The sequence below is a fragment of the Vitis vinifera genome, chromosome 7, assembly GCF_030704535.1.
Source record: "Vitis vinifera cultivar Pinot Noir 40024 chromosome 7, ASM3070453v1".
Taxonomy (NCBI): Eukaryota; Viridiplantae; Streptophyta; class Magnoliopsida; order Vitales; family Vitaceae; genus Vitis; species Vitis vinifera.
In genome coordinates this window covers 17,627,688-17,655,663 of record NC_081811.1, presented here as the reverse complement: position 1 = coordinate 17,655,663, position 27,976 = coordinate 17,627,688, and the positions used below count along the sequence as shown (strand labels likewise).

Genomic DNA, 27,976 nt, shown 5'->3' with positions numbered 1-27,976 from the left:
ATTTCTGAACTAAAATGACAATCCCAAAAATTCTACTATGCATCTTTATTTGCCTAAATATTATTCTCGTTAATTAGTATTATAATCTCGTACCTACCTATTTATTTAAAGCCTAATCCTTCAAAAATCTAACGCCCTGATTCAAATTTTCAATTATAAAAATTCCATTATTTTATTCGTTTGAACATTATTTTTGTTAATAAGTATCGTTATTCCATATTTGCTCATTTATTTATTTCAATCATTAAAATTCAACTCTTCAAAACCGGATTTCCAAATTTAACCTTTAGACTAAAAAAATTCCATCATTCACTTTTATTCATTTAAATATCATCTTTGTTATCATTATCATAAATTCCACTTTCTTTCTTCTAAAAATCCCAATAATTAGAGTTCAATTATTCAAAAGCCCGACTTTCAAAATTAATTTTCAAAATCCCACTATTCACTTTCATCTGTTCAAATATCACTTTCGCCAAAATCCGATTTTTCAATTTAATTTTTAATCTCACAAATCTCGTCATTCGCTATTCATCCGTCCAAATATCGTTTTGATCAATTAGAAACATCATCCCATACTCCCATACTTACTCATCCATTTCTCTTAAAAATTTCAATCATTAAAGTCTAATTCTTCAAAATTCCGATTTCTAAATTTAGCAATTTAAAATTTCAATTGTCCTATCTCTGAACTTAATTTTCAGTTTCCCATGCTCCAATTCCCGTATTTACCCCGCTACTTATTATTATCATTATCATTATCATTATCACCTTTTTCATTATTTCTATAAATTCCGCCTTCGAATGATTTCTAATATCTCCCATTTTTATACATCAACTTTCATAATTTCTACGTCTCAAATAACTTACGATTCTGATCCCTTTTAACTCCCATAATCCCAATTTTCGTAACTTAATTTTTCTTAAAAATCCCGAACTTTCAAATAATTCTTCAAAATCCCAATTTTCTTTCAAATTTAATTTCTAAAAGTTCTCATTCTTGCATCTAATTCCTAAGAATCCAATTTTCAAATAATCTCTAAGATTCCGATTCTCAAATGAGTTTCAAAAATCCAGTTTTCCTTCGAACAATTTTAATCCCTGTTTGGTGATGCATGTGATATGTTTTTGTGCTCTATATGGTGTACTAACCCTCTTTATTGATGGCGCATGGTGGCTCGTGGCCCAGGTATGTACCCATTTTCCCTTTAATTGTTGTCTATGCATGTCCCGATTCTCACACGTGCATGATCACCCTGAGTATTCATTGATTTTCACATCAATTGTCGTAACAGCTTCATTTTATTAGTAGAGACCCGACTTTAGGGACTTAGAGGGGTGCTATGGCCTTTATCGTACCTTCCCGATAAGTAACCTGACCCCGAGCCCGATCCGGTTTTTCGTAGATCACCTTTTTCAAAATAAGGAGTCGCACTTAGGGTTTTCTTTCTTATTTTGTTTACCCTTTTAAAAATAAAACAAAAATAAGTGGCGACTCCAAGTCATTTTCTCAATCAATAAAAATCATTTTTCAAATTAAAATCGAGCTCGCCATTGAGTGGGAAACGCATGAGCCGAAATGCGGGGTCCACACATATGTTGGGCTATTCTTTTTGGGTGTTCTCTTAGCCCATATATTAGGCTTTTGGGGTGTTTTCTAAGCCCATATATTAGGGAATTCTTTTTGGGTATTTTTTAAGCCCAAATATAAGGAGTATCTAGGGTTTCTTTGTGTATGCTAAAAATTTGAAAGTAGAAGATCCTAGAAGAGAGAAAATAGAAAATAAGAGTTTTTTTAGGGTGAATATGAAGGTTCTTCCATCAACCTTTTAGGAAAACTCCCATGGTATAATTTTTCATTCTTTTCTTGTATTTGTGTTGATGGATTCCCACCTCAAGAGTGAAGAAACTTGCAAAGATTTGTCTTCCAATTTTGATTGAAATGGAAGAAATTCTCTTCATGGTTTTTTATCTCCTTCAAGAGAGTTTTTTAACGTTAAATTTGGTGTCATTTGACTTATGAGATCTTTAATGATAAATAAACTAACCTCTTGAAAGAGGAAAAATTTGTTGATTCCACTTTTTAATTGCATTGATAACACACCTGCCGAAAACCTCTATCCCACTCCCCTGCTCAGCTGGTTTTCTTCTTCCTCAAGCTCTCTTCTCACTCCAAAACGGTCTCTCAACTCGTTTTTTCCCCTCAAGATGTCTCCTCTCATTCCTCTGTTTTCGCCCAAAAAAGTCCCCCCCCTCAATTGGTTTTTCTTCTTCCTCCACTGCTACAACTCTCTCTCTTTGTTTGGTCATCTCCCCCCCCCCCCAAAACGTCTTAGTCTACTCTCTGTTTTTGCTAAATCCCCTAAATCCGCCGACCCACCTAGCATTTTCAAATATTATTCATTATTATAAAATATCATAAATTATATTATTTATATATCAATTTCTTCATGTATCAATCACAATATATGTATTATTACTTCTTATATTGTTATGATTATTTTTTTTAGAGTTTTTTCAACATTTTCACTAATTTTGATTAATTTTTTTCTTTACTAATATTTTATGTTAAAATACCATCGATATTTCATGATAAATCCTGATACATCCGTAAAATTAAATTACCAACATATCCTTCAAATTAAATTGAAATTTTTATCCTTGGTTCCACAGTTAAATTGGTCAAGTATAATCTTTAATACATTGTATTTTACTTTTCTTATATTTGGTTTTTAGAAAATTTGATGGGAATTTTTTTGTGTGTTGGTTAATTGGAAAAAAAAATTAGAGATTAAAAATAAAAATAAAAAAGTGAAAGAAAAATAAAAAAATAGAATTAAAATTAATAATGTTGTAAAATAAAGGAAGAAATAAAACTGCAAGAGAAAAAAAATTGAAACATGGAGAATAATGAATCTATTTCATTAATAGGTTTCATACGCACAAATTTTTAAAGTCCTACAAAATAAGCAAAACTTCAAGAAAAATATCCATTTAAATTTTTTTTGTATTGAAATACTTGTAAAGTACAATTTCTTTGGTAATATTCTTTATAAAAGGATGTTTTTCTCTAATTTGGTCATTTTGATCACCATCAAATAGATGATGATGTAAGTATTTTCTTAAACTTGAAGATCAATCAAGGGCCTAACACAACTTGTTCATGAATAACTTTTCTCTTGGACTTGCAAGGATGTCCTGTGAAGTTTTTTTTATCTTCCTAAGAACCTCTTTCCCTTATGAAGTTCTTTTTTCGATTCTCTCTATTAAAGAAAATCGCTATTATTTATAAGTGAAATTAAGAAATTAAATTTGAAATCCCTAAGATTTAATTGTTTAATTCAAAGAATTTAGAACTTTGATTTTAGTAACTTGTCTTCTTTATTTAAGAAATTTGCTAGAGAATATTTATTTTTAATTCTCTTTTGATTTTAATTGAAAGATTTGTTTTCTTAATTTTGGAAATTTACCAACTAGATTCTAATTCCCTTTTGACTTTAATTATTTTATTTTGCAAGACTTGATTTTGTAGCTTTCCAGATTTCACAACGTGTCACTTTTTAAATTGCATGCATGTCATGTGTTTAATGTGTATAACTAATCACTTGTCAATCTCAAATTTTATTGAGCTAAATAGTCACAATTTTGATAATCAATTAATCCAACAATTTTTTTATGTCTACAAATGTCCTAATTTCAAGACACAACACGTACATGCGTTTGTCTAAGACTTGAAGTTACCCTTCTAGGCCTTTGACCTTCTCTCTTTGATTTTTATTTTTTCCAAAGAAATATTTTGGTAGGAATTTTTCTTGTTTTAGAGTGTTTCTCTTCCACTTTTTTTTTTAACACTGTTTTGTTATCTTGCCATCTTTTCATTTAGTATCAAAGAACACCTTGTGTTACAAGAAAAGTTTTTATTTGAACATCACTTCTCTCTCTCTCTCTCTCTCTCTCTCTCTCTCTCTCTCTCTATATATATATATATATATATATATATATATATATATATAGTTCTATTAATCCTATTATACCTTTAGTTAAGGATGTTTCATAAAAAGCATCCATGTAACCATAATTATATGACCAATTATATGCCTTATTTATTATTTTATCCCAAAAAATTCTCTTAGGAACTTTTTTGAAAAATGAATTAATTAAATCCAAATTTTATAAAGATGAATAAAGAGGATTATATAAAAAAGACGCCAAAAATATTCCAAGGGCGAAAGACACAATTTAAACTTTCACAAGAAGTCCTTAACTTTTATTGAATTGCATTCCATACTTAAGTGTTTAAGTCTTCGTCCATGCAAATTAACTTGGTTTTGATGCACAGTAGTGTCCAACTTTTGACACGTAATTAAAAATTGGAACTATATTTAACACCCATGTAGACAAGTCATAGTCTTGACATGAAGTGGTGTTGTATTTTCAGCACTTAATGCGGCTTAAGGGTCAAAGTTTTACTCATGCAAGTTGGCTTAGCTTGGATGCTCAATGATGCCCAAATTTTAACACCTAGTTAAAATTGTCATATTTAATGTCTATGGTTGTCATAGCCTTGATGTGGAGCAGGATTATATTTTTGGCACATAATGCGATTTGAATGCTAAAGCCCTCACTCATGTGAATTGACTTGCCTTTGATGCATAATGGTGCCTAAATTTTAATACTCAATTAAAATTAAAAACATATTTAATACCCCATCTAGGCAAGTCATAGCCTTGACATAGAGCAATATTGTATTTTTGGCAATTAATGCAATTTAAGTGCTAAAGTCCCCACTCATGCAAATTGACTTGCCTCTGATGCATAATAGTATCCAACTTTTAATACTTAACTAAAATTAGAACCATATTTAACACCCATGTAGATATTGAGATAAAACCTTTAAAACCATGAGATGGTGTAATGATTATTTCAGTTCTCTTTTGTTTATTCCATTCAAGACTGATATCTCTTGTATTGTACATGACTTAGATGTTTTAGAAGTTGCATAGAATATCTAAATCATAGCTTCTTTGTAAGTAGATGGTTTGTTCATAATTGATTTATAGACTTATAGAATCTATTTGAGATTGTAGTACATTACCTCTTAATTGAAGGGATGTGTAATATTGAGATTGTTGTGCACTACCTTATAATTAGAGGGATGCATGTGATGATGATGATATTTTAAACAATAAAAAATAAAAAAAGAAGTTATAAAATTTAAATCGAGGAGTTTTAGTTTTTAAAAAGAAAATAAAAATAATTAACAAAAATGAAGAAGATTATGGAGAAGAGTGATCTAGAGAAAAAGATGAAGAGATAGAAAAGAGAAAAACTCTATAGAGATAGAAGAAGAAATAAAAAAGAGAAAAGAAATAAACATAGAAATTTCACTATTAATTGTTTTACTTTTTACAAAGTAAAAAATCTAAGTTCTTTAAGGAATCTATTCTTATTCTCAATAATAAAATATTTTTTAGATTAGATGTAGAAAAGAAAAGAAATTCTCATTGTTCATCTAATTTGTATAGGGTTAGGAAGTCAAAAAAGAAAAAAGAAGTGATTTTAATAAATAAAAAAGAAAAGAAAAAAAAAGAAGTGATTTTAATAAAAATAATTAATTAATGGTAGTACGTGGTCGCTAATTTAACCTTAAATAAAAAACAAAGTCTCTATGAGTAAGAGTTTTTATTATTATTTGGAAAAAGTCTTTATATAATAAAATTCAGAATGAATGTAGAAATCCTAAATCACTTTGTTCCCTATCCTAAAATCAAGTTAGGTGCATGAATTTTTTCCTAGGCTCTACATCCTAGCAATGAAAGCAAAAATAAAATACAATTTTTAACATAAGGATCTAGATTCTAAATTCAATAATTCATTCTAAACATAAAGCCTTGGATAGGTACTAAGATATTTATAAAAGAAAAAAAATGAAAAAAAAAAAAGAGTTTTAATTTTATATAGGCATAATGAATAGGATCTCCAAATTCCATAAGATTTTGGGATAATTAAAAAATACAATATTAAAATAAAAGCCAAAAAAAAAAAACCCTATTCAAATTACTTGACTATATGTCTAACATCATATTCAACTCCATATTGCACTATAATAGTTATGAGCTTTTTTCATAAATTAATTTTTGATTAAAAAAGAATATTTTGTGGTAGAAGATTTTTTGTCACAAAAATTATTTGTGGTGAGTTTGTTGCAATAAGTCTTGAAGCAATTATTTGTAAAATTTAATTTTATAACAAAATAAATAATTTTTCCACAAAATAAAATTTGTGGCAACATGCCACTTTCACTAAATAAAATTTGTGACGGTATATCATTTTTCATAAAAATAATCATGATAAAATATTATTTTTTTGCCATAAAAAAATCCATGATGAAAGATCCCTCTTTTACCATGATATATAATTTTTTGATGAAACATATTTTATTACAAAAACAATTAATGATTTAATATTATGCATATCACATGTTTCACCTTTAATCCATCTCCCTTGTTTCAACTTTAAATATCATTTCTAATGATTTAATATTAACAAGCAAGGTTGGAATTACTTCATAATTTCTGGCCTTGTTGCAGGATAGTTAAATATGCAGAATTTAGGGTGAAAAATATACCTCATAAGGAAGAGTAAACGGGAATAGGAAGCAGGTAAAATAATATTCAGAAATATATTGTGTTTGAAATCACTCTAAAACAAAACTACTTGTTGTGATGAATCCTGTAAAGATTACTTGAAAGAAACAGACTACTTATTGATATAATATAGTAAGCATTTCATGCCATCAATTGTAATTTGAAAAGGAAATAAAAGAATTCTAGGAGTATAACCTATGCCAATCTCCCCAATGCAAAGGATGACATTTCCCTCAACTGTACATCTGCATAATGAAGCATCTCAATCAAAGGTTGCACCAACACCTCTCTATGCAATATGCACCTGTAAGAATCTAAAATCTTAAAGAAAAAATAAAAACCAGAGAAAATAGGAAGAAGAAGAAGAAAAAGAAGAAACAATAACATATGTATGATGTGTTATTGTTTTTCGGCATCACTAAACACTCCTTTAGCCCATTCATTTGTGATATTCTGGGCAACACAGCCAGAAAAATAAGGCAAACTGGGGTATTTCGCAAACACATTTCTCAATTCAGAAACAGAACTACAATTCTAATGAGTGACTATGGGAAATGCTTCATGATGTACCTTCACCAGTGTCTCAAGAACAGGGTCACCAGTAAATTGATACTTGTCTCAGTTGAGAAGGGATAAGAAATAGGGGTTTGATACCAGTTCTTGACACTTTCTTAGTTTTCAAATAGAGAACATAAATTAGGCCAGTGCAAGGTTTACCAAATCAGTCAACCAAATATGCTGAATTAATTCATCATATTTTGCAATTTTGCAATTTACCAAAAGAGGAAATGCAATTTTGCAAGAAGCCAGGAAGCAAATCAATCATTCTAGAGTGAGGCAATTGCCCACAATCTCCACAAAAAACTGCCTCAGTAATTGTTTTTCTTCTTTTTCCCTTTTTACCTAGTCAGAACAAGAACAAGAAGTAAACTTATTAGCAAATATAGAACTTCACACAATTGCTCCACTAAACAATTCTTTTCTTTTGTAGGCAGGTTGGCAGATTTTTGGGGGTAATCCAGAAGAAAAAAAAGATAAACAGAAGTTAAAAGTGAAGGCCAATAAGAAGATAGCATATAAAGATAAAGGAAAATTAGTTCATAATATGATCACACCTTACATGTAAACTTCACCGGAGTTCACCTTTCTAATCAATATTGAAGAAAATGGTCTATTTTACGCAGAAAATTTGCATGGCTGTTAAGGGAACCATTTTTGAAAGAAAATGGTACATCAGTTGGCTCATATGGTGAAGAAGTTGTTTTGTTCTTATCAAAAAGGGGAAAAAAAAAAAAAGAAAAAAAAAAGAGAGAGAATATATAGTATTGGAAAATGAAGGGGAAAGAATAGTTCAAAAGCAAAGTCAGCAATAGTGCTATAAATTAGATTTTAGAGAAGTATTTGCAAGCCTAGAAGGTTTTTGATACTATTTGGAACCTGATATAAGAGAAAGCAATCAAAGAAAATAATCATCTCTCTAGCTATTTTGGTCGAAAATGAAAATGTGAGAAGATGAACAAGGAAAAACAAGCAAGGTTGGAATTACTTTATAAATTCTGGCCTTGTTGCAAGATAATTAAATATGCAGAATTTTGGGTGAAAAAAAGCAGCTTATGTGTGAGTCCAGTTTTAAAGAAAAAGTAAGCTCCAGCATGGTAGTGCTCTTTTTGTCTCTTTTCATTGGAAATAGAATACCAAGTTTTAGGCAGTCATTTGATCAGTGTCTACAATGTAACAAAAATTAAAGCCCACGCTTTTCGTAGCTCAAATTTAAGGTTTAAGCAGTAGTGTTCTTTTTCAGTCTCTATATAATTGACTTGAAACTCGAGCTTGAGCTTGGGCATTACCAAAATTCATGAAGTGAGTCCATTGACCATACCCAAGTTTTATGTTATAAATGAACCAAAACTATAAGGTGTAAGGATGCAATTATCCATCATAAATGGAACAGCATATACAAAATTTTCATTTCACGGCTAAAAATTTTGATGGTTGCCTGGATTTACAGCAAGGTGGTACACTTTATATCAATGGACCAACTGCAATGAACCAAACTACTGTATATCAATGGAAGTGCATGTTTTAAGTTGAGACAAATGGTGTATACCTCAAAAGGAAGAGTAAACAGGAATAGGAAGCAGATAAAATAAAATTCAGAAATATATTGTGTTTGAAATCACTTTAAAACAAAACTACTTGTTGTGATAAATCCTGTAAAGATAACTTGAAAGAAACAGACTACTCATTGATATAATATAGTAAGCATTTCATGCCATCAATATTATTTGTCACTTGTAATTTGAAAAGGAAATAAAAGAATTCTAGGAGTATAACCTATGCCAATCTCCCCAATGCAAAGGATGACATTTCCCTCAACTGTACATCTGCATAATGAAGCATCTCAATCAAAGGTTGCACCAACACCTCTCTATGCAATATGCATCTGTAAGAATCTAAAATCTTAAAGAAAAAATAAAAACCAGAGAAAATAGGAAGAAGAAGAAAAAGAAGAAACAATAACATATATATTATGTGTTATTGTTTTTCGGCATCACTAAACACTCCTTTAGCCCATTCATTTGTGATATTCTGGGCAACACAGCCAGAAAAATAAGGCAAACTGGGGTATTTCGCAAACACATTTCTCAATTCAGAAACAGAACTACAATTCTAATGAGTGACTATGGGAAATGCTTCATGATGTACCTTCACCAATGTCTCAAGAAAAGGGTCACCAGTAAATTGATACTTGTCTCAGTTGAGAAGGGATAAGAAATAGGGGTTTGATACCAGTTCTTGATACTTTCTTAGTTTTCAAATAGAGAACATAAATTAGGCCAGTGCAAGGTTTACCAAATCAGTCAACCAAATATGCTGAATTAATTCATCAAATACACACATCATGGCTTAGTTTTTTCCAAAATAAAAAAGGAAGAACATCAAACATCGGTAGAACAATTCAACATAGTCCATTCACAAAATCAATAATTTTCCTAGAAGCATAGGTGCAAGGTGGAATCAAGTTCAAGTTAGGCTTGATTTCCCCAAAAGTTATGTACAAGTTTTACCTTTACCATGTTCAGAAGCATCATGGGAGTACTTAAAAGTTGCTGATGAACTACTTCTGCCCTTAGTGGTAGATTTTGACCCAGATAACTGGCTGAGGTCTTCATCATCACTAAAGGAAACTGCACTTCCAGTTTCTGCAGTACCTTTACTTGTGATATTCTACAAAAAATTGAAAAAAAAAAAAAAGATTGGAAAGCAGAGAGTGGATAAATATTGAACAAGAATGACAGGTTAAAAAGGGGGAAAAATTCCAGACATGGAGATCACTTGTTCTGCTAAGAAAACTAGAAGAATAAGCATTACCTCCAATGACTGAGCACCTGACATGAACTGTGGGGTTTCCTTGGAGTGCACTGACCTTTCCTTGACCCGCTCCTGCAATAGTTATATTTAGTTACCATCAAATTATATATTTCCTATATAGGCAAGGTATGCAGGCAGTGGGTTCACACCAAGTGTCAGTGAGATGCCAAATGCTACTTCTGCAAAGCAATGTCCTAAAGGGGAAGGAAGAGTACATGTAGAGAGATTCCTTCTTTTTCTCAAGAAGTCTTAATCCTAACTACTCAAAAGGCAAGTAATATAATTAACTTTTAGATTTAAAATCACTGCTTATATAGTTAGTAATGCCCACAGAAAGGGAAAGAAACTACCTAGGAGACAATTAGACAACACTAGGAAATATTGGAAAGAAAGAAAGAAAGAAAAGACTTTATAAAGATAAGATAGGAAATTATTTGGAATATATGGGCAAATATAAATTTATAAAGATGGAAACATACCATAAATAAAAATTTTATTTATTCTAATAAGATTTTTATGTCAATATGATCGGGAAAACCCTAATCAGATGTTTATCTAGATGGTATATATGCCATATATGTTTATATATATAGCTATATATGATTTTCCGCACCTCTGCAGAAGACCATTCTGATTTTAGGATATGGAGAAGTGGTTCTTCATCATCGTCTCCCTCTGTGTTGCGGCTCTTCTCAAGGCTCTCTATGATCTTGTCTTCCCAAAAAACAGGCTCCCTCCGGGACCCATTACAGTTCCATTCATTGGAAACTTTCTATGGCTTCGGAAATCATTCTCAGAACTCGAATCCGTCCTTCCAGATCTACACGCTAAGTATGGCCCCAGAAGTGAAAGAAAGAAAAGACTAAACAACTATACTGCTTCCATTATCACACCCAAATTTCACTTATCCAAGTCCTATTTGATCCAGTAATTGTTAAAAAATACAAACTTCACTCTAGTAGAGGACAAGTAGAACCAAGCCCATAGAACTGCAGTCCATGCCTGAAACCTAGATGTAGTCTACAGAATTCCACATTGTCTCTCCTCTGTTGCCATTAAAAACTAATTCATGGTTTCCCCCGATTTCAATTATATTTTTTGGTAAAATATCAATGGTTTATCAGGGTTCCACCAGAATGAAAATTACCAACTGAAGTGACATTTAAAAGTTAAGAAAAGGAAAGAAAAGATGAAACATGACGATTGAGTACCAGATTGTTCTCAGCAACTAAGGCTTCTATATTTTGTTGATACAGTTCTTCTGGGCGAAGCCGCTCAAAATAATCAATTTTGGCTGCAGTCCAGGAAAGAAACCACAGTCATTCCATTTCCATTTAAGGAGTGAAACCAAACATCAATAAAAAGGAAAAATAAAAGGAAAAAAAAAATAGACTCTGTCTGAAATGCACTTGTATCAAAGAACAAGATAGATAATGTATGAAAACCAAATTTTTGATTAAGAACAGAAGCACACCATCCCTAGGAGAGACAAAACCACCATCAATAGACCTCATATCATACACAGAGATACATCGCCCCAAATTCACAATAATCTTCGTCACAAGACTTTCTGTCCCTTAAATGCTTTGAAATCTCAATAACAAATGAAAAACGCAAAGATAATGCTCAATCTCCAGACCTTGTCTAAGAAGAGACTTTCAAACTCTCCTTTGACGGCTTCATCGAGGGGAAGGTCCAGAAGATGAGGCCGCAATTGCAGTGTGTGCTCAATCAAGCTAAGGAAGAACATCTAAACCTAGAAAACGTAAATTTCAAACTGAAAATCAGTGACAGAGGCAGATTATCACAGGAAATTAAACAAAATAAAGTAAAAAAAAACTAACAAAATGTCTTCTCGAACTTGTTTTCGCAGTCTCAAGGATGCTCTTTTTTCGGTAGGGTTCTTCAGTGAGATTCTGGTTGATCTAGGGCTTTAATCTCCGACCGATCAGCGTTTTCGGCAATAGGAATATTTCATTGCCCGTTGCGCCGGTGAGGTTTGTGATTCGCCAACGGTGAGAGGAGAGACCGAAACCAAAGTTGATGGGAGAGAGGAGAGCTTAGCTGAAAGCCTGAAACAGAAAAATCATTTCAATAACGTGAAATAAAAATAAAAATAAAATCAAAATTAACAGAATGATTTTAGAATTAAAATTTATTTTAATTTTATTGTTCTTAAACAAAATTAACAAAATTTGACTCTAATCTGGAAAAAAAATTTCAATATATATATATATATATATATATATATATTTAAATATTTGTCTCCTGATATGCTTAAGACTTTTTTTTTTCTTTTAATTATTTAGTGTGAAATTAATTTGAATTAATTCAAAAATCTTCTTTTTTCCCATAAAAATTTATGGTAGCAAAACATGAAATTTGTTACTGTTCCAAACATTTAATAATTTTAAGGTTATGTTTGGTTCGTAAAAATATTAAGAAAATAAAAAATATGAAAAGGAAAATGATTTTCTCGTTGTCTTATAAAAAATATCCAAGAAAATTAAATATGATTAAAATTAATTAAAAACTTATATATTTTTAAATTATTTAATCTTTATATCAATGAATTAAAATGAATTGAAAATAACAGATAAAAATAATTTATCAACTTTTAATTTTTTTTTTCTTCAACTTTTTTTTATACTTTTTCTTTGTTTTTTTTCCTATATTTTCCCTCAAATTTTTCGAACCAAACATAACCTAAGATATTAAAATTTGTTCCACTCAAATGTAATTCATTTAATAATCATATCAAAATTAAAGTCGAAGAAAAACCCGTTAACATGATTCTAGCTTGTTAATCTCTTATCAAACTATGATAACATGATTATAACATATCTAAAATTTTAAATATATAAAAAATTATTTTTAAAACACTTTTTTTAACATATATATATATATATATATATATATATATATATATATATATATAATTAACTTAGTTGCTTAATTTTAGTTATAAAACAACCACCCCTAAAAGAATTATTTAATAAAATATAAAATATTTAAATAAAATTAAATTTTATAAAAAAAAATTATATAGAATATAATTTAAATAATTATGTAGCTATTTATAAATTAGTAACTACTCAATGAAATTTTAAAATCTAAACATTTAATAAATCTCAAAATCAAATGGAAGATACCCCACCTCAAAAAATATATACCAAAATATCAACTACAAAATACAAAAAGACCACTTTTAAGAATTTATTTTTATAATATATATTAGGGTTTAAGTAAAATTAATTTATAAGCATTAAATAAAATAAAAAATAAAATAAAAAAAATATTTTATAAAATCCATTTAGTATCTATACTTATCTAAGTTGGATACTTTTAACTTTTAAAATTTGAATATGGTTTCGGGTTCTAAATTCAATAATTTATTTCAAAGATAAGTCAGAATAAATACTCACATCTCTTTTAAAAATGAAATTTTTTATTTTGGTACAGTTAAGAATAAACAGTTAAAATCAAAGCTTGAACATATCTAATACCACATTCAACTTTCCAAACAAATAACAATATTAGTTGTCTGGATACTTCTTTTTCACTAATTCTAATAAATATTTTAACCTTGAGTAAATGAAAAAGAAAGAAGATGTACCTTGGCAGAAGGAGCTGGAAACTAGACATGTGGGTGATCCTCTGTATCATCATGGCTTCTTTTGACATTGAATAGTTGAAGGCTCTGTTGAGGGTGATCCTGGCCATGGTCATATATGAGATGGATCCCACAACTTTTCACTTTGAAAGCTTCATCGGCGCAAAACGGATGGGACGAAAAGCCAGCCTTAAACTTGTTCCACCTATTGGATCGATACTCCCTTGAAATGGCAATCTGAGGGAAATAGACCACCATCAATGCTGGATCTGCAAATGTTCTATTCTTCATGTCTAGACTACAATTCGGAATAAACTGTATCGTCTCCACGTGTCCAAATTGATCACCATCGGATATCAACAATCGAAGAGTATCAAATGCAAAAATACGAACATATAATTTCTTGCATATATCATCAACTGGAACATGATGACAGAATACTTTTGCTTTTGCAATTTTTCGTGTTATTTTGTATATTTTTTTCCCTTGTACTGTCTTTTCTTTAATTTCTTTTTCTTTCCCAATTGGTATAACAGCTAAACATATGTCAAATCTTAGTGACTCAAATATTACAGTAGAGATGATTGAGTTTTAATTTGGGTTTTTCTAATATTATAGCAACTTGGGATTCACCCATTATGAGTCAAAAAAAGCTTGGCCAAAATCCCAAGTAGTAATACCATAGGAGATCATTCTCATACACTTCAAGTTGAAATTTAAAATCTAATTTGATACTCGGAGTGAATTTCAAAATTTTATATATTTGGAAATGGTAACATAAATTTAAATTTCTATTTAAAAAAATCATTATGCATAAAAATTAAAGCCATATATTAAAAATATTATTGTTATGTTTGTTATTTTAAAATACATATTAATTATTTGATGATTTTTTTAATTGAGTATTTGTTTGAAAAGTTAAAGTAAGCTTCTTTTTTCTTAACAAAAATTAAATCATATCACTAAATTTTGTTAGTTATTTAAGTAGCTCAAAATATATTGGCCATGATAAAAAGAAAAAATTAAACTAACTAATATTAATTATTTTTTTGTATAAAAAAATTATTTAAAATTAGTTGTTAATCCTTTTATGAGATGTAACAAGAATCATTTGTTCACCAATGGGTCAAAAAGTAATGAATGGGTGGTCACTTCACAAGGAAAGATTCCCTTATTGACCAACATAGGAGGCCCTTTTCTTTCTTGGCATTTTCCATTGTGCATTGTATTTTGGGGTTTGCAGAGAATTATTGTTTATTTGAACCATTTATTCACCAAGTCAAAAAGTAATGAATGAGGGTGGTCACTTTGCAAGGAAAAATTGCTTTATTGACCAACATAGGTGACCCTTTTCTTGGCCTTTTCCTGTGTGCATTGTTTTATGGGGTTTGTCGAGAATTATTGTTTATTTTAAGTTATATTTTATATGAGTTTCATTTTTAATAAAAGAGTTTTTTATGACATCATTATTTTCTTATCATATTCACATCAGCATATCATAAATTTATTTTGAATATAAATATAAATAAAATTATACCTTATTTATTTTTCCTTATTTCGATTATACCTTATTTTGAAATTTACAAATAAATTAATTAAAAATAATTTATTTTTTCCATAGATATTTATATCTATAATTATTAAAATTAAATTATAAAAATAATAATATATAAATCCTAGTGCCAGACTCTATCTTAGATTTTTTTTTTTATCTTTTTAGTTTATTTCTTAGAATTTAATTTTTTTTTCTCTTTTCATTTTTTCTTCTAATTATTTTATTTTAAGATAGTTATTTTTTTTTCCCCAATTTTTTTATTTTATTTTTAACTTAAAAGTATAAAATAGAAAAATAGAAAAAATAAAAACAAATGAGGTGGGGTGGGTTAAAGAAGGAAAGAAACAAGGCGCAATGCGAAACATGATGCGTGTGACCATGGGTTTGACTGATGATGGTTGCTGACAGGGAGGTATGGAGGGGTAATTTCGAAAATATAAATATAAATAGTATATAGTGCATGAAATACATAATATTTTTCTCATTACCAGCCAAACATAATATTTCAGTTATATGGGTTTCCAAAACCATATACTTCTCATATAACAACTTCTAAACACAATTCTCCCTTGTATTTTGGGGCTTCCAGAGAATTATTGTTTATTTGAATCATTTATTCACCAAGTCAAAAAGTAATGAATGGGGGTGGTCACTTCACAAGGAAAAATTGCTTATTGACCAACATAGGTGACCCTTTTCTTGACATTTTCCCATGTGCATTTTTTTTATGGGGCTTGCCGAGAATTATTGTTTATTTTAAGTTATATTTTATATGAGTTTCATTTTTAATAAAAGAGTTTTTATGACATCATTATTTTTTTATCATATTCACATCAACATATCATAAATTTATTTTCAATATAAATATAAGTAAGATGATACATTATTTAGTTTATTGGGTGGGAAGTTGAAGATACTAATACCTCGTAGGAAAGATTGAAAAAATAAATAAGTGCATATGTCATCAAATAAAACACTGAAGCGAAATTTTTTAAAAAATAGTAATTTTAAAAAATATGTTTTTTAAATATGACAATTCAAAAAAAAATATTTTTAAATATAGGATAGTTTGGAATAATCTAATTAAAAATTGCATTTTAAAAAGATAAGTTTAGATGAATTTTAGAGTTATTTTTTGAAAAGCAAACTTCAATATTTAACCTAAAGTTGTCTTTTTAAAAGACGACTTCCAATTGATGTCTTAGAAAATGTTGTAGATTTGGAAATAGTTTCGAATCTATCAGCTTTTGATACATATTTTTTTAAAAAAGTATTTTTTTTTTTCCAAAATCCAATGGACAATCAGTATTCTACCATTGTTGTGAGGAAGATGCATCACAATGTTTGAGTCTTTTCTTTATTAAAAAAAAGTGAGAGTTAGGTTGACTTTTTGTCATCTTGGAAAATTCTAAGAAGGAACGATACTTTGTTGATTGACATAGGTGGCATATTTCTTGCCTTTTTCCCTTGTACATTGTTTTACGGGGCTATGTGAGATTATTGTTTATTTTGAGTTATGTCTTAGATGAGTTTTATCTTTAATAATTAGAAATTTTTTCATGGTATTATAATTTTCTTGTGGATGTTATACAAATTTTTACTCATATTATATCATAAATTGTTTTGAAAATAAATAGAAATAAAATTACAATTTTCTTAGTTACTTATATGGTAAAATGAAGACACTAATACCATAATTCTTATAACACAAGTGTTTCCAAGAGTTAAATAAAATTATTACTTATTCTATAGAATAAATATTTAAAACTCATGAAAAGGACCATTAGCATCTTAAAGTCAACAAGTCAACACATTAAAGATCTTTTTTGTGTTTTCATAGTTGGCATATTGTCATTTGATATCAATTCCTTTTCATTTGTGGTTGGCTTTAGTACCAACAAATCGACACTCGTTTTTCTTTTACTTCTATTTTTTTTTAGGAGTCAAGGTCTTTCCATGATTGTTCTCTACTTTTTGCTTTTCATTTTCTCATTTTCCCACTCAATAACAGTGTCTTTGATGAAAATTTGATTGGGTTTCTAAGAAACCTTCTCATATATATATTCTTAAAATTCAAAACAAAATATAGGAAGTAATTTCTTATTGATGTTTACCATTTACATAGTCCCTCTTTTTATTGTCAAATTATTCAAAAACTGAGGTCACAAGAGAAAATTTATATAAATAGGTTCTTAAAAAATTATATAAAACAATTATTAATGAAAAAAATTCTTTTCCTTTTTTAAAATACTTATTTTTTAATACCAAGATCAAAACTAAAAGAGCATCTAGACATGCCTCCTTTACTAATATTAGGAAATTCAAAATCTCTCTACTTGATATATTGAGGCCTCTAGAAAATTATGAAAGAACATTTAGCTAACTACTTGGTGAAGGATTTATATGATTAGTAATTCAAGGAGTGGAAAAAATGAGTACCACAACTTAAATTCAAGGTAATAGGTAGAATGTAACTAATAAACTTATATATTATATTATACCCAATAAAAGGTATAGAAAACTTTAATCTTGACACAAGAAGAAACATGAAATTTCCACAAAATTTTCAAGAAATTTAGGTCAAAGGGATAAGGAAACATGGAATTTCTATAAAATTTTCATGAAATTTCATTCAAAAAATGGTAATGCTAAGAGATTAACAAAGTTTAAATCCTCAAATGTACCTTTACATTGAAGGACTCATATTGGTGGACAATATTATCCTTCTTCTTAATCATTTCTTTTTTACTTTTATATTTTCATCAATTCTATGTGACTAGGTAGAGAATCTCACAAAGTTTGTTGAAAGAAGATAAAGACTTTTTTAGTCTCCTCAGGTCACCCATAGGGTCCAAGCAACAATGCATACAATAATTGACAAAAGTGGAAGATTCAAAAGAGTTTTACAGAGAGAAATCATACTCTTTTTATATTTATATAATATGGAGAGAGAAATCAAGCTTTACTTAGTAGTAATAATTTTTTTTTTATCTCTTACAAAAAAATCAAGGATATCCTACAAAACTACAATATAGTTTTACATTTTTTATTACTTTTAATCATGTAGAGTTATATGCACAAATAGTCAAGAATGACAATTAGTTATATTTTTTAAAAAATTTTAAAAGAAATTATATTACTATTTATTGCAAGCTACTTTATAAAGATTGATATTAGTGGATGAGGAATAAACTAGTCATCCTATCATCTTCAAAATTGTATCTTAGATAATTAAAGTAGTGCCACAAATTATTAAATGAAAGCGTTTTTTATTTTTTTATTTTTTTGTGAAATAAAATAAGGAAAACATTTTTATTTCAATTTCTTCTAATCCTATGAAATGGTTAGTATATGTGGTTCATCACTTTAGATAACATGTATTTAAAGTGAATATATATTTTTTTAAAGAAAAAGATAAGTCTTACTCTCCCCTTATCTTTTTATCTAGTCAATATGATTAAACCTTTTTTTTTTCATAATTGCAAGTTGTTTTCTTTCATTAGATAAAGTGGTATGTCTCATATGATCTTGTAAGACCAAAGACCTTTGTGGTTTTCCTCCACCAAAAACTGAAAGTAGTCATATGCTTTAGATAAGATGTATTTAAAGTGAATAATTTTTTTTTTAGAAAAGAAAAAAAGATAAGTCTTACCCTTTCCTTATCTTTTTTTTCTAATCAATTTGATTAAACACTTTCTTTTTTCCTTTTTCTTTTTCCATCGTAAATTGTTTGATTTTATTAGATAAAGTGGTGTACCACACGGTTTTGCAAGGCCAAAGACATTTTTATTTTTTTCCTTACCAAACACCATGAGTAGTCATGTGTTTTAGACAACATGTATTTAAAGTAAATAATTTTTTTTGTTATTTTAAAAATAATAATAAAAATTTAAGTCTCACTCTTCTCGTCTTTTTTCTAATCAATTTGATTAAATTTTTTTTTCTTTTTTCTTTTTTCAATGCAAGTTCGTTTCTTAATTTCATTAGATGAAGTGGTGTGTCCACACAATTTTGTAAAACCAATGACCTTTTTGGTTTTCCTTTACCAAACATCATAAATAGTCATGTGCTTTAAATAACAAGTATTTAAATTGAATAATTTTTTTTTAAAAAAAAAGGAAAAAGAAAAAAGATAAGTCATAGTCTTTCCTTGTCTTTTTTTCTAATCAATTTGATTAAACATTTTTTTTTCTTTTTTCTTTTTCATTGCAAGTTGTTTTCTTTCATTAGATGAAGTGGTGTGTCCCACACAGTTTTGTAAGACCAAAGGCCTTTCTAGTTTTTTTTTTTTTTTACCAAACACTATAAGTAGTCATGTGCTTTAGACGACATGTATTTAAAGTAACTGAATTTTTCCTTTTTTTTTTAGAAAAAAAAAATCTTACTTTTCCCTTGTCTTAAACACTTTTTTTTTCTTTTTTTTATTGCAAGTTGGTTTCTTTCATTAAATGAAGTGGTATATCCCATATGGTTTTGTAAGACCAAAGACCTTTTTGGTTTTTCCTTTACCAAACACCATAAGTAGCCATGAATTTTTGTCACTCTTTATTTCGAAGATTTAATTCAAATATGTTAAGAAACCAAAAGCTTATACATAATATGTTTTTTTAGTCTTTTTCTTTGATATTGGTATCTTTCTTTCTTTTGATATTTACATTTATTCTTGATTTTTGTGTATCTCTTGGCTTAGGTTGATCCCAAATTTTTTTCTAGGCCATAGATTGGGCTATTCTTTTTGGGTGTTCTCTTAGCCCATATATTAGGCTTTTGGGGTGTTCTCTAAGCCCATATATTAGGATATTCTTTTTGGGTGTTTTCTAAGCCCAAATATAAGGAGCATCTAGGGTTTCTTTTATGTATGTTAAAATTTTGAAAGTAGAAGATCCTAGAAGAGAGAAAGAATAGAGAAAATAGGAGTTTTTTAAGGTGAATATGAAGGTCCTTCCATCAACCTTTTAGGAAAACTACCATGGTATCATCTTCCATTCTCTACTTGTTTTTGTGTTGATGGATTATACCTCAAGTATTGATATATGTTTCCAGTAGTTATCAGGGTGAAGAAACTAGCAAAGATATGTATTCCCTTTTTGATTGAAAGGGAAGAAATTTTCTCCTTGGTTTTTTACCTCATTCAAGAGAGTTTTTTAACGTTATATTTAGTGTCATTTGACTTACGAGATCTTTGATGATAAATAAACTACTTAAAAATCACTTATGTCATTTAGGAAGATAGATTTAGCCAATCACTTATAACAAAATACAATTAGTAAATTATAAATTTTTATAACTTTTGTATTTGATTCTTATCCTTTTTTTATATTTATAAAATAATGATTTTTATTATTACAATCCTTTTTATTATAAAATTTTACTTCTTTTAAAATAAAACACTTCTTTAAGTTAAAATATTTTATTATTAATTTATTAACATAATGAATAAAATTCTAAAAAATTGATGTAAATTTTTTTTAATACTTTAAAATACTCATTTTTAAGCTAAGAGTCTAAAAGCTTCACTATTTTGTACAGAAGTTATTACTATCTTCCTTTATAAAAACAAAAAATAAGGAATATATCCGAACGACACTAAGTTTTGTTTTAATTATTCATCTTTTAATAATAGAAACATGAAGGAGCATTAGAAGAAAATAATTTTTGTAGAGAAAATAGTCATATAAAACAAAATTCAATTCCCATATTTTGAAATGATATTATACAAAAATTTCTATCTTAAAAGGTAGAATCATAACAACTAAGGAGAAAATATCCTTGTGCACATCACCATATGGAGAAAATTAATATCCTTGTATAAAAGTTCATGCTTCTCTTAATGAGTTGAGGCAACACTATATGTCTTTGAAAACTCATACTTGTATATATGTAGCCTTTATTTCTCTTTAGAGATGCATTATAATATTGACTTCATCTCAATCATCTCTAAAGACTTCCACCTAGGTAGACCATAAAAAAAGAAGGTTTCAATAAGGATAGCACAATGGCCATGTTACAAAGTTCCTAATAGAAGTATATAACTAACATGAGAATCACACACAAGCAACACATGATTCATATCAATGAAACTCAAACCATGCTCCTAAGCATACTCAAAGCATGACATGATTAAGGACTTTAAGATATACATATATCATGATTTTTTACTTGTGAAATGAAAGAGTTAATTTAACAAAAGTTTTGGTTTAGCAAAATGAATAGCCACAATTTGATAATTAATTTTGATTGCTCATTCATTCTTCCGTGACTCTTATTATCTCTATCTAAGACTAATTTTGATTGTTTGTTCTTTACATGAATTCTACCACTTATAAGATGATTCGAAAAAGAATGGGAAATAGAACAATTAAGAAAAGAAGTTTTAAGTTTTAGCTTAAGGATTAGGATTTCATTAAATCACTTAGCCATAGAAACAAAGAAGAGAAAAAAGGTGACTTACCAAATGCTTGACATAAATATCTGGTCATCATCAACACATGCTATCTACATTCATCAAAGCGAAAACCAAAGCCAGCTTCTCACTAAGGTAATACAGTTGCTCCTCTTTCTGCTCATCTTCTATTTCATGCAAGGCCAAACTTATTTGAGGCACGTAACCCAAATCCTTCAATCCCCTAACTAGCTATTCATGCCTGGCGCATATGGCCTCTCTTTCTGGATGTTGTTGGCCTCTAGAGACAAACTCATGTAACAGATTTACAACCTCAATCCAACTCAAACCTGGTTCCTTTCTTACTGTCTTCCCTTCCATCTCCCTGCTTATTAATCTTGCTTCATTAAAATGACCATCTGTACAAAATATGTTTGACATCAATATGTATCCTAATGAATTATTGGGATCCAACTCCTTTACTTTCACTGCAGCTAACTTGGCCAACTTGGTTTCACCATGTTTCCTACAACCACCAAGCAAAGCACTCCAGACCACTGGATCAGGCTCCATTAGCATTTTAACTATAAGCTCCTTTACCTCAGAAATTCGACCAGCTCGACCTAGAATATCAACCATGCATGTGTAATGATCAGGTTGAGGAGCAATACCATGATTGTTAGACATTGTCTCAAATATTTTAGTTCTTTCTTCCACCATTCCAGCATAACTACAAGCTAAGAGGAGGACAACAAAGGTGGTGCCATCAGGTTGGGCATCCATTCGTGAAAAGAGCTGCAATACCTCCTTACCTTGCCCATGCATAGCATATGCCTTCAACATTGAATTCCAATAAACTATATCATGGGATCCCATTTTGTCAAAAGCTTGCTTTGACAATGCAATGGAGCCGCACCTAGCACAGGCATGAATCAAGGCATTTGCAAGCACAGTGTCCTCCTCAAATCCAACTTTTAGAACATGTGACTGGACAGTCAATGCATGCTGCTCAGTTGCAAGACCAGCATAAGTTTTTAAGACAATGGAGAACATATGATGATCTGGAGCCAAACACTGTCGAAGGAACTGTCGAAAGAGGAGGAGGGCTTCTTCTGGGTCCCATTCTGCAAACACTGCTATAATAGCAGTCCAAGAAACAACATCTTGATGGCCATCCAATTCCAAGAAGATCCTATAACAATCACTGACCTCTCCTCCCAGCCTAGAATAAGCCTTGACCAAGGCAGTGGCCACTTCAATTTCTGAGATAAACCCAATTTTTATAGTAAGACACTGCAATTAAAATCAACATTCAAAACCATCACCCATTCCACACAAGCAAGAAAAAATGCTGACCAGTGTGGCATAATTCCACCAAAGTGCATCTGTGAGAATAACTCAAGTGCTCGATTTTCACATCCATAGACTTGAAACCCTGCAATCATAAAATTCCAAGAAACCAAATTGCGAAACCCCATTGCCTCATACACACTCCAAGCCTTATACACACTCCTGCAATACATCATAATAAGAGCATTCCCCACATAAACACAAGAATAAAAAAAAGTCTTCAATGCAAGCGCGTTAACTGCCGTCTATAATCGTCGTCCCCACCACAAGCGCTAATCACTCTGCCAAACGCAAACTCCATTGGCCGGTGCCAAATTAACATGTCCTAAAGACCCTAAAACACCCATCAGGTCGACCATGCTGGGCATACCCAAAAACGAGAGCAGTCCAGGAAACAATATTCCTCTCCAGCATTTCATCAAACAATTGGTGGGCAAAGTCCAATGACCCACATTTCACATACACGTTAACAACATGATTAGTCATGAAGAGGTTGAAATCAGATTTAGGGTTGTGTTAAAGCATGTGGCGGTGGAGAGCTTGGCCTTGGGGGAGATAACTGCGGCGGGCGCAAGCGTGGAAGAATGCGGCGTATGTGTGATGGGAATGGACGACTGGAGGTGGGGGAGTGATGGAGTAAAGAGCTTGAGAGCTTCTTGGAGGTGGCCTCGAGAGCAGAGAAGGCCAATGTGGTGGAGAAGATTGATGGCTTTAGAATTCAGGGAAACGCCGGCCATGCTGAAGCCTAGGAAGAAACCAGAAAAAACATCCCCGAATAACCGAAACAGCACCTAATGAATCACAAATTCACAGTACATGCAGAGCCAATGAGTTGGGAATTTGAACAAGCCAAATAAATACAACTTTATTTGAAACAAAGGGAAGAAATATTTGTTGCAAGACCTCCACAGGCTTTTAAATAAGAAGTATTGTAAAAATGTCTTAATACTTTTTTTTTTTTTTTAATTTAAGTCCTTTAAAACTTAAATCAATTTTTAGTAAGATAATTTTATTTTAATTAAAATATAATTTTTGTTTATTTCATGTCAGTAGAAAATTCAACTTTTTCTACTTTTTTCTCTTTTCAATCTTTAATTTGCTACAATTTTTTCAATCCAATTTACCACACAAAATAAATTAAATTTATTTTTTAAAAATTTTGGATAGCTTTTTGTTGAATGAAAATCGAATTAAGTGAGAAATGTAGTGTAAATTCATAGAGTTATTATTAAAAAAACAAATATGAGTAAAATAAGTTTTTTTTTTTTTACTCTTTTCTTTTATTTTTAAGAAAATTTGGATCTAAATCTTTATCACAAATCACATCACAACTAACAATAATCTTCTAGGCTTGTAGATTGTATAATTTATAGTTGTTTGTTACATGACTATGACCAATAAAAATACACTTCTCATTTTTAATTATCATCGAGTTTTTTTGCATTGCATCAAACATATTAGCATATGTTATACAATCAAATACCTTTATATGACCCATGTTGAGTTTTCTATGACTCCAAGTTTCTTCTGGGATTTTTACATAGACATTTTTACTAGGGCATATATTCAAGAAATAAAATGCACAAGAAATTGTTTCGACCCAAAATATTCTAAGCAATTGTTTTATGTTTAGCATGCACCTCACCATATTCATAATTGTTCTATTTTTTTCTTTCTACAATTCTATTTTGTTACAGAGAATACCTTGTAATTAATTGATTCTCAATATTACATTTTTTTAATATAAATTTGTCATATTTTATATCCCTATCTATTCTCAAGATTTTGATTATATGCCCATTTTGTTTTTTTGACATAAACTTTAAAAATTTTGAAATTTTCACATGCATCTGTCGTTTGCTTTAGAAAATAAGTCCAAGAATTCTTACTAAAATCATCAATAAAAGTTATAAAATACATGTGATCTCCATTTGAGAGAACCTTCACTAAAAATAAATTTGAATGAATCAACTAGAGAAACTTTTTAGCTCTCCATGATTTCCTATACAAAAAGGATCTCTATGTTTCCTTCTCAAAACATGCGTTTGACGAACCTCATCTGGAGAATTAATAAAAGGTAGCCCAAAAACCATCTTCTTTACAACAAGTAATTTTAAACTTCTAAAATTTAACTATCCAAAACATGATGGTCATGACCAATTTTTATCATTAATTATAAGACCAAAGCATGGTAAATTTTCACAATTAATATTTAACGGAAATAAACGATTTTAAGTCATTTGTACCTTTGCTATTAGTATTTTTTTTATCATCATTAATATTATAGACGCCTTTGTAAATCCACATATTATGCCTTTTTTTGAAAGTTGCCCTATACTTAATAGATTTTGATGAAAATTTAGAACATACAACACATCATAGATGAAAATTTTGAGATCCATCATTCAATAAAATGGAATTCTTCCCTCTATTTTTAATTGGTATTATTGTGTCATTCCCAAATTTTACCTCTTAATTGAAAGTCTCATCCTACTTTGAATACAACTCTTTCCTAACACATGAATGATTATCATAGTATGTATCCACAAACCATGTACTTCTATTTTCATCCTTTCCAGTGTTACAAGTTGATGACAAGATATTTGATTTTTCACCTTTACCTTTTATAGCATTACCCTAAAAACTCCTCTTATTTGGTCTCTTAGCCCTATATTCTAATTTATAATTACTAGTTTTTTGCAATTATAACATTGGATATGAGATTTTTTATTTGTTTGAGTTAAAGTATTACCTCTTTAACCTTTTTGGCCTGATTTAGAATTTCCTTGTCCTCTGTTTTGTCAATTCTAACATTTTTTTTACTTGATTTAAAATTATTTTCAGACTTCTTTTTCTTTTCTAAGGGTTATTTTGCTTCATAGTACTTCTTCCACCTCAATTTGAGACCTTTAATCTAAATGTTATTTATAGGCTTGCAAGAAACCTATTAATTCATTCAACATTGTGATACTAAAGTCTTTCAATTCTTCAATTGTTGTTACCTTGTACTCAAATTGCATGGTTAAGGTTCAAAGAATTTTCTCCATAACTTGGAGATTTGAAATGTTTTCATCATTAGATTTTATTTGATTGACAAGAGCTAATGTTTGCAAAAAATAGTTTGAGATTCTTTTTGTTTTCCCCATCTAAATAAGCTTGAATTGGCTTCTCAAAGTTTGTAATCGAACCTTTTGTATTGTCTCTATCCCTTTATAGATGTTCATAAGAATGTCTCACACACCTTTTACTATGCCTACATTTGCAATCTTCTAAAAAAAAAAAAAAACGATGGTCTTATCAATTTTTTTAGTTCTTCTTCATCTGAAGAAGTTCGAATTGTCCTTTCAAAGTTTGTAATCAAACCTTTTGCACCTTCTCTACCCTCTTTGAAGGTGTTCATAAGAATGTTTCATACACACTTTGGGTGTGGTTGCATTTGTAATATTCTCAAAAAATAGGTGATTCTATTGATTGATGGATGTGAAGGCATTCAAATATTTATTTTTTGAATTCACCAAATTAATTGTCTTTTTGTGTGTGTGAGAAAGAGAGAGGGATCAAATTCAAAATTATTTTTTCCATTTGGGATTGAATCATATTATTATTGGTTGATATGAAATTTGAACAATAAAAAATAATTTCCCAAATAAAATATGGCACAAATGTTGTCCTAATCACTTCAGTTTACTAACCATCCCAATGGTTGAACTACTATCTCAACTTGATGTCGAGTATAAGTATGAATAATATTATGTTATGTAAACTATGTTATACTAAATAGATGAATTGTGATGAATGGTAATGGAATTAATGTTCTACATTGCATGAAAAGAATCATAGAGATTGCAAAATGATAACATTTTAAGGGACTATAGAAGGCTCAATTTAGGGTCTTGATTTGGGAAAATTTGGAAAATCAAATATTAGTTGAATTATCTTGGTATGAGTATTTTTTTTAAAAGGTTTTTGGTGCACTTCTTCCTGTCCTAGGCCTCTTTCTTGAGTTTTCAAGCTCGTACCATTCTATGACACTGAATTATCTCATTTGATTCCATATTTGGTATGTAGATTGAATAAGGTTACCACATGTCTTGCGATACTCCAATATCAAATATTAAGAGCGCATTTGACACTGATTTTGAAAAGTGTTTTTAGTTTTTTTAACACATGAAAACTTTTATCTTCCAAGTGTTATAAAAGTTGAAAACACTTCATAAAATCACTATCAAATGCACTCTAAATTAATAAACCATCAATTCATTTTTTAATTATATTTAATGATCCCAATGTAACATCGTTTATGTCAGTGTAAGTACTGAAAATGAAAAATCATTAGCATAAAATGATCCTTCAACTTCCAACACGAAAAATAAAAAACAAAAGAAAGGAAAGGAAAGAAAAGAAAAGAAAAACCTAAGGAAAAAAAAACCAAGGAAATATTTTGTTATCAAATAGGTACAATATCGCACTCAAAATTTGAGTCCTTCAAATGTATGACTATGATGGTGTTTGGGAAACTGATTTGATGATTTAATATAACTTAATTATTTAATTTAAGCTATTAAGTATATTAAAGATATTTGATAAATTAACTCAATATTATAATTTAAAGTTTAAAATAAGTTAAGATGATAAGTTAAAAAAATAATTTATTCTTAATTTTACTCTTTTGTCCTATTTGTCTATTTTTAGTGAAAGTTTTTTTTTTTTCACATTTATAATTCTATGACATTTATGCATCTACAATGTTTTTAACATGAATGTTTATTGTTTAAAATTAATGAACATAAATATTGGTTAAATTTAGCAAAGATAAATATTAATTAAAATTAATGAGAGTAAATATGTTAATTTAATGATTTAGAAAAAATTTAAATTAACTTTATAGAAAAACTTGGAATTAAAGTAAAAAGTAAGTAATAAATGTTAAGGCAATAACTTAAGAATAAGATAAATATTAATTAAAATTATGTGGGTACATGTGTTCATTAATGATTTAGAAAAATTTTAAGTTAGCTTTTAAAAAGTCAAAATTAAATAATAAATTTTAAATTAAT

At 29.3% G+C, this 27,976-nt stretch overlaps 3 protein-coding genes and 1 pseudogene across 30 annotated transcripts in view; all 4 read right to left on the bottom strand.

Moving 5' to 3' along the window:
* Window positions 1-27,976, bottom strand: part of LOC104878657 (pentatricopeptide repeat-containing protein At1g71420-like) — a 123,958-nt pseudogene that overhangs the window by 23,706 nt on the left and 72,276 nt on the right.
* LOC104878043 (disease resistance protein RPV1) overlaps window positions 1-27,976 on the bottom strand; it is a 100,309-nt gene that overhangs the window by 22,179 nt on the left and 50,154 nt on the right. The gene's annotated exons all lie outside the window — the stretch shown is intronic.
* Window positions 6,643-27,976, bottom strand: part of LOC100852862 (uncharacterized) — a 68,003-nt gene continuing 46,669 nt past the window's right edge. The window contains exons 3-10 of one of the 27 annotated variants that reach the window (XR_009466101.1): window positions 11,864-12,091; window positions 11,659-11,775; window positions 11,231-11,313; window positions 10,633-10,846; window positions 10,020-10,091; window positions 9,716-9,875; window positions 8,982-9,031; window positions 6,643-6,951 (exon numbers count right to left, since the gene is read on the bottom strand). Coding sequence is in view for 6 of the 27 variants with exons in the window: in XM_059738107.1 (XP_059594090.1) it covers window positions 8,982-9,031; window positions 9,716-9,875; window positions 10,020-10,091; window positions 11,231-11,313; window positions 11,494-11,533 (405 nt within the window). In the remaining 21 variants the exon portion in view is untranslated. Of the gene's footprint in view, window positions 9,091-9,495; window positions 9,876-10,019; window positions 10,092-10,632; window positions 10,847-11,230; window positions 11,314-11,493; window positions 11,776-11,863; window positions 12,092-13,635; window positions 14,059-27,976 lie in introns of those variants that run through there. The other 26 variants (XM_059738109.1, XM_059738107.1, XR_009466093.1 and 23 more) reach the window with 26 other exon arrangements.
* On the bottom strand, window positions 21,502-23,807 carry LOC132254069 (pentatricopeptide repeat-containing protein At1g71420-like). Its single transcript, XM_059738114.1, has 2 exons — window positions 22,926-23,807; window positions 21,502-22,831 (listed from the first exon to the last, which is right to left on the bottom strand). Exons 1-2 carry the CDS (start codon window positions 22,990-22,992, stop codon window positions 21,822-21,824), a joined length of 1,077 nt encoding a protein of 358 aa, XP_059594097.1. The 5' UTR covers window positions 22,993-23,807; the 3' UTR covers window positions 21,502-21,821.